The sequence below is a fragment of the Dysidea avara genome, chromosome 2 (assembly GCF_963678975.1).
Source record: "Dysidea avara chromosome 2, odDysAvar1.4, whole genome shotgun sequence".
Taxonomy (NCBI): Eukaryota; Metazoa; Porifera; class Demospongiae; order Dictyoceratida; family Dysideidae; genus Dysidea; species Dysidea avara.
The window spans coordinates 10,080,077-10,094,889 of NC_089273.1; the positions used below are offsets into that span (position 1 = coordinate 10,080,077).

The 14,813-nt window shown below is 38.0% G+C and overlaps 1 protein-coding gene across 1 annotated transcript; it reads right to left on the reverse strand.

Moving 5' to 3' along the window:
* Positions 1 to 5,627: 5,627 nt before the first annotated feature.
* On the reverse strand, positions 5,628 to 14,092 carry LOC136243137 (uncharacterized). The gene is made up of 11 exons (XM_066034662.1): positions 13,586 to 14,092; positions 13,376 to 13,534; positions 13,211 to 13,308; positions 13,042 to 13,155; positions 12,946 to 12,993; positions 12,811 to 12,897; positions 12,686 to 12,754; positions 12,499 to 12,636; positions 12,389 to 12,445; positions 12,287 to 12,334; positions 5,628 to 5,754 (listed from the first exon to the last, which is right to left on the reverse strand). The coding sequence occupies exons 1-8, from the start codon at positions 13,863 to 13,865 to the stop codon at positions 12,595 to 12,597; spliced, it is 897 nt and encodes a 298-aa protein (XP_065890734.1). The 5' UTR covers positions 13,866 to 14,092; the 3' UTR covers positions 5,628 to 5,754; positions 12,287 to 12,334; positions 12,389 to 12,445; positions 12,499 to 12,594.
* Positions 14,093 to 14,813: the final 721 nt, after the last annotated feature.

Sequence of the window (14,813 nt, forward strand, 5' to 3'; positions counted from 1 at the left end):
CAAGTTGTTATTAAGACTTAACTGCTACAGTCTTTATTATCTACCACTTTCTTTGCCTTGCAACTGCTACCTACTGCTAGTTAAAATATTGCAAGCCATACACTGTAAAAAAAGGTGGGATATAAGATGGTATTTCCTGTGGCTTATTGAATACAAATAAGGTTTAATATAAATCCTGTATTATACTCATGGTATACTTTAGTATAATGCATACTATACCATCACATATATGGTTTCAGTATGTTTAGCACATTAACTAAAGCCTTACATGAGATTGTTAGTATAATACAGGTTATATCAAGCTTTTTTGTATTCAATAAGCCACTGGAAATACCATCTTATATCCCTCTTTTTCACAGTGATATGCTAACTGGTAGTTTAACAAAGATATCACTTCATCCATGTATGACTTTGTGGTACGCATGTATGAGGAAACATAGGATGTAACAGTTAGACAAGGAATTTTTTGAGTTATGCTAACCTAAGAATTCTACAGCTATTTATTTTTTAGTTATATAGAATTTAAATACAAGTGAAAATTCCTAATGTATGTAAATATACAATATTTACCTACCAACAGACAGAACTTTACTGGCTTTTACTGAAAATAAAAAAAATCTATATAAGTCTCTTTTCCTATGCCCCCTCACTTCTAGTTATTGAGTGTTTATAAAACTGCAAAAGGTACAGTATGACAACACAAGCATTCATTTTCATTCTACAGTATGTAGCATGCATTCACATTTCAATATTGTGCAGCAAATTTTGCACAGTAGACTAGCTACTACATGTACAACAGTTCACAGAGTATACATAGCTAGAGTTATCAGCAGATAACTTTTTATGGTTGTAAAAATGTAGCTCGTAGGTAATCCTTACCTGAGAATTTGATCTGTATAAAAAGCCCAGGTTTGGATTGTATGATAGCAAAAATCATTATTAACTTTATTCATACATTACAAGTACACATTATAGTCTTTGTACTGCCACAACTTGATTAGTTGCAGGTCCAGAGTCACCAGAGCTCCACACTTAGTGAAGAAACTTGCCACTTACTAATTTTGGTTAGGCAAAGAACAGTTTATTGCTTTAGAGAATACCTACTGTGTAATTTTATAATTTTTTGACAAACTAGAACTCATTATGTCATGTTTAAATTACTGCTGAAACTGCCATTTACAAATTCAAAGATGTAAAGTACCTCTGAATTCCATGTTGCTAGATTTAAGGATTGATACTTGAATGTTGACATAGCAAACTGCAATGATGTTATTTAATTGTGAAACAAAACCAAGGACTATTTTTTCATTGCCACACAATATAATGTAGATATAAAGTTTGGATTGCCACTACTGATAGATTATCTACCAGTGCTATCTATGCCACCCATTTGCATGTACATAAGGTAGTGTGTATCTACACTGTTGAGAAGTGCAGCTACAGGAATTTTTTAATTGATTTTTCAATCTGTATTAATTTTAGATATTTCTAACACATAACTATGGTCTCTATCATAAGTAATGGAGAGAGGGCAAGCTAGGGAACTGAAACCTCCCTCAGGAAACATGATGTTTAATAGTGTGACTAAAAACATCTGTAGTAATTTGATCTGTTATAACAAGGATCATGGCTAGTCAACTTGTCTATCTCTTTATAACTCATTGATCTACTTACGTATATTAAACCGCTCAATGAATGCATTTCAAAATGGATCAGTTAACTGTGTTGAACCACAACTTGGATTGTGCCTGTACATGTGTAGAATTATTCAGTGGCTATGGTGTGTGCATGTAGCCATTGCTGCAAATACATGCATACTACAAGCAATGTAGACAGATCAAAATTACAACTCATGTTTGCTTTGCATCACACTGTTATACACAGTATAATGTTACAGTTTACATGTTTTAATAAGAACCCACATCGTGTTTACTTGCAGTAGCTATATATTATGTGAATATGAATGACAAATTTAATTTCAGTTTGTATCGTTAACAATATGTATACATTTCATAACAAGTTCTATGATAACAATGTACCAACAACATTATTATTAGCAAATTAGGGTAAGCATATTTTTTGTAATAACAAAACATGTTTGTATTCATTGTTGTGATTTTCAATAGCCTTTCTCAATAGTGCAACAATGTCATATAATTAATTACAGAATAGTGACTTATATAATATTATTGTTACTATGCTAGTGAAGGACATTAAATACTAAAGTCACAAAGTACGCCACATACCAATTAGATAAATTATAAATTTACATTTGCAAATTGCATGTACATGGCTTGTGGTCAGCTAGTGTATCCAGCAGCTAAAATGCTAAATTGAACAATACCTCACATAAACCCAGACTTACCCAGTGGTTTAACCATATAAAATAATGAAGCAAATATCAATAGTAGGCATAGCATATGACTTTAGCTAAGGCAGCAGCCATGCAAGAGCATTATAATAAGAAAGTACGTGTATAATAAGTATGACATTTAGTACTGAAATTAAAATGTTAAAACAAGCTCCTTATCTTCCCTTTTATCACATAATTAATATGCTTTTACATGGTGAAACAAGGAGCACACTGATTAGATTTATGGCCTCTAGCTAGCCATCAAAGCCACAACATGCATTTGCAAATTTGAAAAAAAAGCATTTATCTCACAGCAACCATGCATGCGTGCACAGTCCATATCCAAGTAGCATTAAGTGAAGCAGTTGGTGCAACTCTGAACTGATTATTATAACAGCACAAGTAGCTCATACAGATCTAATACATAAGTAATAGTGTACAACAAGTGAATGCATGTTAAATACATTAGATGTTGGTGTTATCCCTACTCTACAAATTTCCAGGAAACATCAAACCTTCCATATAATTAAAACACATGTATATGTACAGTGTAATCCTCATAATTTCATTTCACAGTGCTTTAGTAAGGCACTAATGGCAGAGAGCACTTTACCATAGCGCTTATTATGTGGAATTAGAATATACTACATAATAATAATTATTATAGCTAGCTAGCTAGCTAGCTACTCAACCCTACCCAAGGGCTAAGGTGTGAAAAGTGTATAATTAAAACTAGCTACTAAAACGTTATGTGGTAGCCCCAAAAAAGGCTGCAATGCTGTTATTAAATGTTACTCAGTTTTTTAATAGTTAATGACAACCAGTGCCACTGGTAAAGTTAATAATGAATAAGCAGTGGTAGCACGTGGGTATAGCACACTGGCCTAACACTGGTAGTCTAGGGTTCGAGCTCCAGATGTTTTGTGTCTTTTGTTTTACTTTTTAACAACCTTTTTTGTCCAAGCTTTACTGTCGTTTCAATAGGCTGGTACCCAGTAGCAAAAAGCCTGTTTTTTACAACTAGCGCTTACCTAAGACCGGGTGGGAGGATGTTTGAAGTAAGTAACTTTTTGTGCTGTATTAAAGCCATGATTGTCCAAACACTTTAAGTAAAGAGAGGTTTGGTGACAAAATTCCAGAAAGAGGAAAGCTGTAGGAATCGAGCTACTAGCCTACTACCACAGGGAAATTTTTGAAAAATAAGTGTGCCAAGATTGAATTTGGAAGCAATTTTAGAAATGATAGAGATCTGGATGTAAGGGGTATAAAATAATAAATACGTATATGCATACCTCGCTGAGAAAGAAAATTAGTTATATTGTAAGGCAATTTTTAATCAAAAACCACAAAATGGATTTTTTAAATGACTTGTGTGAAATCCCTGAATGTAGTAAAATGTAAAAGAATTTGTGCAACACGTAGCTAAGTTAGGGTTTCCAACTCAAAATAGGAAGGTGCTTCCTTTTGTTGTTTCTGGTGATTTTCACACAGACTGACCTTTAAGATAAAGCAAACAAGTGCTAATTTATTATTAGATTGGGTATCAGCATAAGTTTAATGCACAAAAACATACAAAAAGTGGTCATGTGACCAAAAATATCATAGTTAAATTGGGCAGCTTATTAGAAAATCATTGTATTGTAGGGTGACAGAAGTCACAATTAATGTATTTTCTTACCTTATAATGAAGACTTCTACATCTTGTAGTGTCATAGCACATCCTTTATAGCTGTAATGGGATTGTTGACCACGTGACCACTTTTTGGGTATTTACAGTTAAAACTGCACTGATATTGAAAGTAATAGACAGTTTAATAATATATTAGCACTTGTTTGTTTTATCTTAAAAATCAACCTGTGTGAAAATCATTAGAAACAATGAAAAAGCTGATGCATCATTTTAATTTGCAATGGAAATCCTGTATGAAGGGATTTTTGGTCACTTGACCACTTTTTGATATGTACACATGTTAAAGTTGTGCTGATAGCAACTACTGCAAGCATTCCAATAGCAAATTAACACTTGCTTATTTATTTATTTATTTATTGTTACTGGGCAGACGACAATTGCTGATGCGCCCAGGGGGCAATCAACACCCCAAAGAAATCACACATACACATAAGATATACAGCAAACAATTAGATAGACAATAAGTAATTAGTAAATGTATCTATGTTTTCTGATTCTATGACAGATACTGGCAAGCTGTTCCAATCTTTGATTGTTCTTGCTTGCTTTACCTTGAAGGTAAATCTGTGCGAAAATCTCCGGAAACAACAAAATGAAGCACCTTCCTATTTTGAGTGGAAACCCTAGCTAATTGTATACTTTTATGTAGCACAGCAGGCTATTTTTGTCTAAGTTTTACAACTAGCCCAATCACCATCTACAACTATAGCTTTTTGGCCACAGCTAGCCCCTTTTTTTAGCCCCTGCAGGTACCGGTTATTGAACCGACTTTCGGTTCAGTATCCACTGCCAATAAATACAACACTGCTAAGTTATTGTAAAGATTGATTGCATGATTGATTGGCATGATCACCTATCATTGCATCCATTCCTTGAATCTCATCTTCTAATAATTAATGGCTGTTATTTTTGCATTACCAATAGCTATAGCTTTAAGTTAGCTAGTGCCGCGGCATGCGCAGAAGGTTGAGGCATGCGCAGAAGGTTGAAAAAAAAACTTTTAAGGTTTATGGACACGTGATCTACAATAATTCGTTGGCCACCTTGACCACCTATTGTGTATCCCTTTTGGACAACCTACTACATGGCATCACAGCAGCACGCCGTGACTCAAGTAGAAAAATCCTACTAGGCCAAGTGTACAGGTGTAGTTAGGGTTAGTTGCATCTATGGTTGCATGAGTGCGGGTCACTTAGCAAAAGGCTGAGTTCGTCTGATTCTGCGGCAGTGCGGGATTCGTGATTTCAGCTAAAAAAGGGCTTTTGCTATTGACACCAATTGGTTGGTGGCGTTAAGGGCCACCAATACGCTATTGACACCAATCGAGTCACGTGACCTGATCAGATGGTATCGATATTGTGTCTGCTCCATGGCACGATGTGATGCGGAAAGTTTACAGAGATATTGAACACAACGCCCGTGGCCATGGTATTACTAGCGTAGAGGATTCGAGACTTATGAAGAAATTGAGGAGGCTGCTATTCCGAGTCATCGGTCAAGTGCGGCCGCCCCTTCGCTGGAGATGAAAAACAATCCATTCCAAAGAACGGAATGATGAAGATAGTAGTTTATTAGATTGTATGAAGCATATAAATTAATGTATTGTTCTAAATAATGCACATGGAGTTTTAAATTCAGTTTAGAGATTTTCCTTCCAACAAGTTTCTGTGATCTTCCATGTTATCCACTCTCTTATCCGATGTGTGTTTCCCTGTGTGAATATATTGTAACTAATGAATGATACATGTATCCTAAATCTAATCAAAAACAGCCAAGCTGTAAAAAAAGGTGCGGCCCCCAAAAAGGCCATGGTGAAAAAAGATGTGAAATCCAAGGTGGCGGCCAAGAAATGGCTGTGATGGTAGGTTAATGGTTACATTTTAATAACGACAATTCAGGTGAATTTGGTGCCAAGACCAAGCGGCACAAAATTCACATGAATTGTTGTTATTAAAATGTAACCATTAACCTACCATCACAGCCATTTCTTGGCCGCCACCTTGGATTTCACATCTTTTTTCACCATGGCCTTTTTTGGGGCCGCACCTTTTTTTACAGCTTGGCTGTTTTTGATTAGATATCACTTCTTTTTGTATTTGTATGCTGCAAAGCCGGCCTATGGCTGGCTTTGGGGCTTTTTAACCCATGTGTTTTTTCTTTACCACAGGAAGAAGAAAAGAACCTAAAGAAGATTTTTAATGCTTCAATTGTTTTTGATTTTATTAGTAATTATACAAATTATATACATATGTTTATTACATGCCCATTATTCCCCACAGGATATTTTTTTGCAGTTGATCTCTCTACTGCAGTGGCGGATCCAGGGGGGGGGGGGGGGGCACAGGGGGCACGTGCCCCCCCCCCCCCCCCCCTCTCCCTTAAAAAATGTATATAAGATCGAGATACTCTAATAGAGCAGTCAATCACCAATCACTCTAATAAAGCAGTCACAGTGTTCATGGGGAAGTGTAGCTTACTTAGGAAGCTATAAATAGGATTTTATTTTACATAACATACGTGATATAATATATTTGGTAAAGAATAACTAGCTATTATTGTTGTGACCTTTTTTTTTCTTTTTGCTCTTCAACTTTTTTTTCAGCAAGGTGCCCCCCCTTTTTCCAGACTCTGGATCCGCCCCTGTACTGGGTGACTTGAAATGTAGCTGAACTATATACAGGATGGTTTCTTTGTAGCTGAACTCTCTACAAGGTGACCTCTTCTAGCTGGTCTCTCTACAGGGTGATTTGTTTCTAGCTGAACTCTCTACAGGTGATTTGTTTGCAGCTAAACTCTCTACATGGTGGTTTGTTTGTAGCAGAACTCTCTACATGATGGTTTCTTTGTAGCTGAACTCTCCATAAGGTGACTTCGTCTAGCTGAACTCTCTACAGGGTGATTTTTCTGTAGCTGAACTCTCTACAGGGTGATTTGTTTGCAGCTGAACTCTCTACATGATGGTTCCTTTGTAGCTGAACTCTCTACAAGGTGACTTTGTCCAGCTGATCTCTCTACGGGGTGAATTGTTTCTAGCTGAACTCTCTGCAGGTGATTTGTTTGCAGCTAAACTCTCTACATGGTGGTTTTTTTGTAGCTGAACTCCCTACATGATGGTTTCTTTGTAGCTGAACTCTCTACAAGGTAATTTCTTCTCTACAGGGTGATTTGTTGTAGTTGAATTCTCTACAAGGTGGTTTGTTTGAGGCTGAACTCTCTACATGGCGGTTTCTTTGTAGCTGAACTCTCTACAGAGTGATTTGTTTGCAGCTGAACTCTCTACATAATGGTTTCTTTGTAACTGAACACTCTACAAGGTGACTTCTTCTAGCTGATCTTTCTACAGGGTGAATTGTTGTAGCTGAACTATCCACAAGGTAACTTCTTCTAGCTGATCTCTCTACAGGGTGATTTGTTTATAACTGAACTCTCTGCAAGATGGTTTCTTTGTAGCTGAACTCTCTACAAGGTGACTTCTTCTAGCTGATCCCTCTACAGGGGGATTTACTTGTAGCTGAACTCTCTACAAGTGATTTATTTGCAGCTGAACTCTTTATGTGGTGGTTTCTTTGTAGCTGAACTCTCTACAAGGTGACCTCTTCTAGCTGATCTCTCTACAGGGTGATTTGTTTCTAGCTGAACTCTCTACAGGTGGTTTTTTGCAGCTAAACACTCTACATGGTGGTTTCTTTGTAGCTGAACTCTGTACATGATGGTTTCTTTGTAGCTGAACTCTTTACAAGGTGACTTCTTCTAGCTGAACTCTCTATGGGGTAATTTCTTTGTAGCTGAACTCTCTATATGATGGTTTCTTTGTAACTGAACTCTCTACAAGGTAACTTCTTCTAGCTGATCTTTCCACTGGGTGATTTGTTTGCAGCTGAAATCTCTACATGGTGGTTTCTTTGTTGCTGAACTCTCTACAAGGTGAATTCTTCTACCTGATCTCTCTACAGGGTAATTTGTTTGTAACTGAACTCTGTACAAGTGCGTTTTTGTGGGTGATCTCACTGCAGGTTGATTTGTTTGCAGCTGAACTCACTAAAGGGTGATTTTGCTTATAGCTGAACTCCTTGCATTGTGTCTAGTTTCTAGCTGATCTCTCTACAGGGTGATTTGTTTGTAGCTGATCTCTCTACAAGTTGATTTGTGTGTACTCTGCAGGTTGATTAATTTGTAGCCGATCTCTCTACAAGGTAATTTGTTTGTAACTGAACTGTCTATAAGGTGATTTATTTGTAGCTGATCTCTCTGCAGGTTGATTTGTTTTAGCTGAACTCTCTACAGGGTGATTTACTTGTAGCTGAACCCCTTACATTGTGTCTAGTTTCTAGCTGATCTCTCTACAGGGTGATTTGTGTGTGGCTGATCTTTCTACAGGTTGATTTGTTTGTAGCCGATCTCTCTACAAGGTAATTTGTTTGTAGCTGAACTCTGTACAAGGACCTTTTTTGTAGGTGATCTCACTGCAGGTTGATTGTTTTGTAGCTGAACTCACTAAAGGGTGATTTGCTTGTAGCTGAACTCCTTACATTGTGTCTAGTTTCTAGCTGATCTCTCTACAGGGTGATTTGTTTGTAGCTAATCTCTCTACAAGTTGATTTGAGTGTAGCTGATCTCTCTGCAGGTTGATTAATTTGTAGCCGATCTCTCTACAAGGTAATTTGTTTGTAGCTGAACTCTCTATAAGGTGATTCGTTTGCAGCTGAACTCTCTACAGGGTGATTTGTTTCTAGCTGATCTCTCTACAGGGTGATTTTTGTAGCTGACCTCTCTTCAGGGTGATTTTTTTCTAGCTGATTGCTCTACAGGTTGATTTATTTGTAGATGAACTCTCTACAGGGTGATTTGCTTGTAGCTGAACTCCTTACTTTGTGTCTAGTTTGTAGCTGATCTCTCTACAGGGTGATTTGTTTGTAGCTGATCTCTATACAAGTTGATTTGTGTGTAGCTGATCTCTCTGCAGGGTGATTTGTTTGTAGTCGAGCTCTCTACAAGGTAATTTGTTTGTAGCTGAGCTATCTATATGGTGATTTGTATGTAGCTGATCTCTCTGCAGATTGATTTGTTTTAGCTGAACTCTCTACAGGGTGATTTGTTTCTAGCTTATCTCTCTACAGGTTGATTTGTGTGTAACTTATCTCTCTACAAGCTGATTTGTTTGTAGCTGATCATTCTGCAGGTTGATTTGCTTCTAGATGATCTCTCTACAGGTTGATTTGTTTGTAGCTGAGCTCTCTGCAAAGTGTTTTGTTTGTAGTTGATCTCTCTACAAGGTGATTTTTTGTAACTGACCTCTCTTCAGGGTGATTTGTTTCTAGCTGATATCTCTACAGGGTGATTTTTTGTAGCTGACCTCTCTTCAGGGTGATTTGTTTCTAGCTGATCGCTCTACAGGTTGGTTTGTTTGTAGCTGAACTCTCTACAGGGTGATTTGCTTGTAGCTGAACTCCTTACATTGTGTCTAGTTTGTAGCTGATCTCTCTACAAGATGATTTGTTTGTAGCTGATCTCTATACAAGTTGAATTGTGTGTAGCTGATCTCTCTGCAGGTTGATTTGTTTGTAGCCGATCTCTCTACAAGGTAATTTGTTTGTAGCTGAACTATCTAAAAGGTGATTTGTTTGTAGCTGATCTCTCTGCAGGTTGATTTGTTTTAGCTGAACTCTCTACAGGGTGATTTATTTGTAGCTGAACTCCTTACATTGTGTGTAGTTTGTAGCTGATGTCTCTACAGGGTGATTTTTTGTAGCTGAACTCTCTACAGGGTGATTGCTTGTAGCTGAACTCCTTACATTGTGTCTAGTTTCTAGCTGATGTCTCTACAGGGTGATTTTTTGTAGCTGAACTCTCTACAGGGTGATTTGTTTCTAGCTTATCTCTCTACAGGTAGATTTGTTCATTGCTGATCGCTCTAAAGGTTGATTTGTTGCAGCTGAACACCCTGCAAAGTGTTTTGTTTGTAGCTGATCACTCTAAAGGGTAATTTGTTTGTAGCTGAACTCTCTCCACAGTGACTTGTGTGTAGCTGAATTCTGTGTAACTGAATTCTCTAGAGAGTGACTTAATTGTAGCTGAATTCTCTACACAGTGCATGACTTGTTTATAGCTGAACTTTCTTCAGTGTGACTTGTAATGTTCTGAATCTCTATAGTGATATATTTGCATAACTCTCCACATGGTGACTGTCTTCTTGCTGAACTGTCTATAAGATTAACTGTTTGCAGCTGAACTCCCTACAGAATAACTTGTGATGTAATAAAATTCTATAATGGAATAAATAAATTAGCCGAATGCTCTATTAGGGTGACTGTTCTATTAGAGTATCTCGATCTCGCATTTGCTACACGGAGTTGGCTTTCGAATCATAACTCAGTGGTTTGTAATCCGATTCTTCTGTACTACTGCAAGGACTTTCTATGAAGATTATTCCAGCTATACACCGATTTTCAGCTCATTGCTCTAAGCGGTTTGCCTAGTAGGCGTGAAAACTAATACTTTTTTATTCATAAAAATCGATCGCGTAATTGTGACACAGGTTGGGTTTTGTGTCATATCTCCGTGGTCTTTATCTCGATTCCTTTCAAACCACCAAAAGGCACTCCTACGATGGTTACTCCATCTACATAGCAATTTTCAACTCATTCCATGAAGCGGTTTACCCTGTAGGCGTGACAACAAATCGATCTTGTTTTACGCGAATAATCGGTCATAACTCCTGAACCATTCATCGGATTTGTACCAAATGTGATGCTAGGATTCGCCGTTGGACTCCCTTTCTGTGTGCCAAATTTCAAGGCGATCGGAGTACGCGTTTGCTTGTTATAGCAATTTTTGCAAGTGTGCGAAAAGACGAAGAAGAAAAAAAAACGAAGAAAAAAAACGAAACTTTGGCAGCTCGTATCTCGGAAATGGCTGGAGCGATTTCCTTCAAATTGGAATGTAGACTCCCTTGGCTGGCGGGCAACTGTGTAGCAAATTTGGTTCCAATCAGATAAGTGATCACCGAGATACAAATGTGTGAAAATGACGTTTTCGTTCTTCCTGTCAATATACTCACGGGTGTGGCGCGCCAGCTTCTTGGGCCGCACGACACACTACCGTGTGTCTTGATATACTATTAATTTAAAAGGAAATTCTGAGGTTGAGTAAAGATAGTTTTTTAATATCACTGCAAATACCTAAGACTGTATGGCACATACTCGGTGTTTGAAATGAATTATTTTGAGCATGTGTGAATGAATACTTGTACAAGCTTGTGCTTGGAAATATTTTTTCCTTGGAACACTGTCAAGTCTGATCATACAGTACAGATTAGATGCAACTTAGCATTTACTTGCGAGGAATTTACTTAGCATTTACTTGCGAGGAATTTACTCACACTCTAGAGTGGTTTACTTGCACTCGTGAGTACCTACAGGACCACTGGAGGCTCGAGTAAAACATTTGAGCTCACTGATAAACTCATCAAATGTTAAATGTACGTACTAGCTACGTATATGTACCTGGCCTGGTTGTGAAGCTACAGTAGACTATTCATAGAGCTATTCATGATTCGAGCCTCAAGGACTATTCAGTACTTCTAATATTTTGGCCAATATTTTCATGGCTGATGCGCTTGATTCTGAATATTGACTTGGAAAATGGAATGAATCGAGGGATCAGTCGTTAATCTGAGTAGGTACACATATACTGTAGCCACGTAAATTTGAGTGTTCTCAGTCTGGAAAGTATGAACGGAGCATATATTACTAGAACTCAAGAGTAAGCTCTCAGAACTCCATAGAAAGTTTTAATGCTTGCACCTAGTTTACTCGCACCTGCAGGTAGACTACTCATACTCTCGGGTAGGTTACTCACACTTGGGAGTAAACTACAGTGGAACCTATCTAAGAAGGACGCCATTGGGGAATTATTTTTTGTCCCTTGTAAAAAGGTGTCCTTTGTTAAGGGGTGTATAAAGTACTGCTTTCATTAATTTGGGACCTTCACAGATGTCCTTTATAAAGAGGTTGTCCTCAGTTCAGGGGTGTCCTTTTAGAGGGGTTTCACTGTACTAGCACCCGAGAGTTATATGCTTGCTAGCATTAAGTTGCATCTAAGCTGTACCGTGCATTTTATCTGGTGAAAGTGTTTAATCAATAGTGAGCACATCATAGCAGACAAGCATGAATTTTAGTCAGAAAATGTCACACGTCTAACCACTATTTCAAGCACTGCATATTAAGTAATGAAAACTACAGTACCTGTGAAAATTGGTATGATCGCTCTCCCATCATTTCATGTAATGCATACTAGTAAATAAATTTATATCACACATGTCTGGTTGTACATACTGTATTACTTACCAAACAAACAAAGACACCGCAATCACTGCTATTTGACTGTAGTGGCATATTTGAGATCTAAATTAGGTATAATTATACGTTTAGTTTACTATAATTCTAATTATGCACACCACTGATGCTGCATTAATATCTCTCCAGGTTGTCGCTGTCTTCGAAACCAACCATTCCTTAAAGACACTGATGCAACTGACATACACATTTGCAGTTTAGTCAAATAGCCACAGTTCTTTCTTTGTGGTCTGTAACACCTGGAAACATGGCTGTTATGTATAACAGTCAATCAGAAGATATTTTTACCACAAGTATCCAGTGTGACTCGTTGATGTTGACAGGAATTACCCACAGCTCATAGTCACAAATGTTGACCTTAATCAAGTGACATTACAAATTAAGATATAATTAAAAGTTTACTTATTACTTACATCTCGGTACCATCTTTTTGCTAAATTCATATTACGGCACATACTGTTGTATAGAAAAGTGGATGCAACAAATGTATTCAGTCCCTTCTGTAATGTTATTTTGTTAATGTACAATGCTAAAAGTTAATTTAATACCATTTGTAGGCAGCGTTTTGCAGCAACCTTTAGAAACGTAGTGATTCCCTAGCGTATAACAAGATTGTACAATATGTATTGTTTACCAATAAGTACCTTATCTGTTAGCCAGTTGCCAGGGAACAAAGCATATACATCGATGTCCATCATATCAGATGATCCCATTTTCCCAAATATACCTTGACTTGCTTCCTGCCAAATATCAAGTACCTGTATGTGTGCACATTAAATACAGTAAGTCATGAATGACATAGAAACAACATACCACTTTGCTAACTTCTGGCTTAAGTGTCCACCATTCAGGTTTACAAAGGTCAACCCAAGTATGGCTGATACCTGAATTGTAGCTACATTTATGTTGCTCTGTGTAGAAAAGAAATTATACTTATATATATACAATGCATATATATCCATTGCTTAGCTTACTAACCTGTAACAACACATCGCCTATTTACACAGCACTGCTTCTTCTTTCCTGGGCCACCATACTTGACCATATCCTGGCATGCTGAGCACTTCTGACAATCCACGGATGTGCATCCAATACACTCTCCACATCGACGGGATCTCTTTCTTTGTGTATTATTACCTTTAAAAAGTTTTAAACATACGTTATTTTGCTTTACACTAAATCACTTACTTGTTTTGCCAACTTGCACACTTGGCTGAATATTCTCTTTACACCTGTCTTCACTGTGTTGTCTTTTCTTTGATTTTGATGGCCACAGTTTGGAAGAGTATTTTGGACGACCTCGAGCTTTTATACTAGGTTTCAGGTGTATTGAGCTTTTTTTAATGGATGTGACTGCTAAGTTTTTCAGTTGTGTTTGCTGACCAGCTCCATTACCGTCAATAATCTCCTCGATACTGCTGTGTAGAATGGTATTTTGTTGCATGGTAGCCCTCTTGGCTGGTTTCATAATCTGCTTTTCAAGCTGTGCAGTATCATCATGCCTTGTGGTATCACTCTGTTGCGTGACATCACCATGCCTTGTGGTATCACTGTGCTGTGTGACCTCACCATGCCTTGTAGTATCACTGTGCTGTGTGACATCATCGTGCCCTGTGGTATCACCATACTGTGTGACATCACCGTGCCTTGTGGTATCACCGTGCTGTGTGACATCACCGTGCCTTGTGGTATCACCGTACTATGTGACATCACTGTGCCTTGTGGTATCACTGTGCTGTGTGACATCACCATGCCTTGTGGTATCACCATGCTGTGTGACATCACAATGCCTTGTAGTATCACCATGCCCTGTGGTATCACCATGCTGTGTGACATCACCGTGCCTTGTGGTATCACCGTGCTGTGTGACATCACCATGCCTTGTGGTATCACTATGCTGTGTGAAATCGCTATGCCTTGTAGTATCACCATTCCCTGTCGTATCACCATACTGTGTGACATCACCGTGCCTTGTGGTATCATCGTGCTGTGTGACATCATCGTGGCTTGTGGTATCACCATGCTGTGTGACATCATCGTGGCTTGTGATATCACCGTGTTGTGTGACATCACTGTGCTGTGTGAAATCAACATGCCATGTGGTATCACTGTACTGTGTGGTTTCATCATCAATATCACACTCGACTTCATATTCTATGGTTTCCCATGAACACTCCTTAACAGCTTCATCACTGGCAACCTGCCCATCTAGTGTTGATTCCTCATGATTGCTTGTGCATTTTTCACATTCATCATCACAGCTTACAACAACACATTTTGAACCTGAGTCCCAGTTCTTTACCAGCGTTTCAACTGTGTTGTACATCTCTCGAAACTGTGGCATACCAACCATGCTAGCCTGAGCTGCAATCTTTTGGCACAAATTCAACATTTTCTTATACTTTTGAGCTTGATT

What these genes read in the sequence shown, in the direction of transcription:
- LOC136243137 (XM_066034662.1), bottom strand. Translation starts at nt 13,865, where the DNA reads ATGAAACCAGCCAAGAGGGCTACCATGCAACAAAATACCATTCTACAC. An exon ending in CAAAACGCTGCCTACAAATG is followed by an intron (nt 12,898 to 12,945) that starts GTATTAAATTAA and finishes ATAACATTACAG; the next exon opens with AAGGGACTGAATACATTTGT. An exon ending in AGTCACACTGGATACTTGTG is followed by an intron (nt 12,637 to 12,685) that starts GTAAAAATATCT and finishes CCATGTTTCCAG; the next exon opens with GTGTTACAGACCACAAAGAA.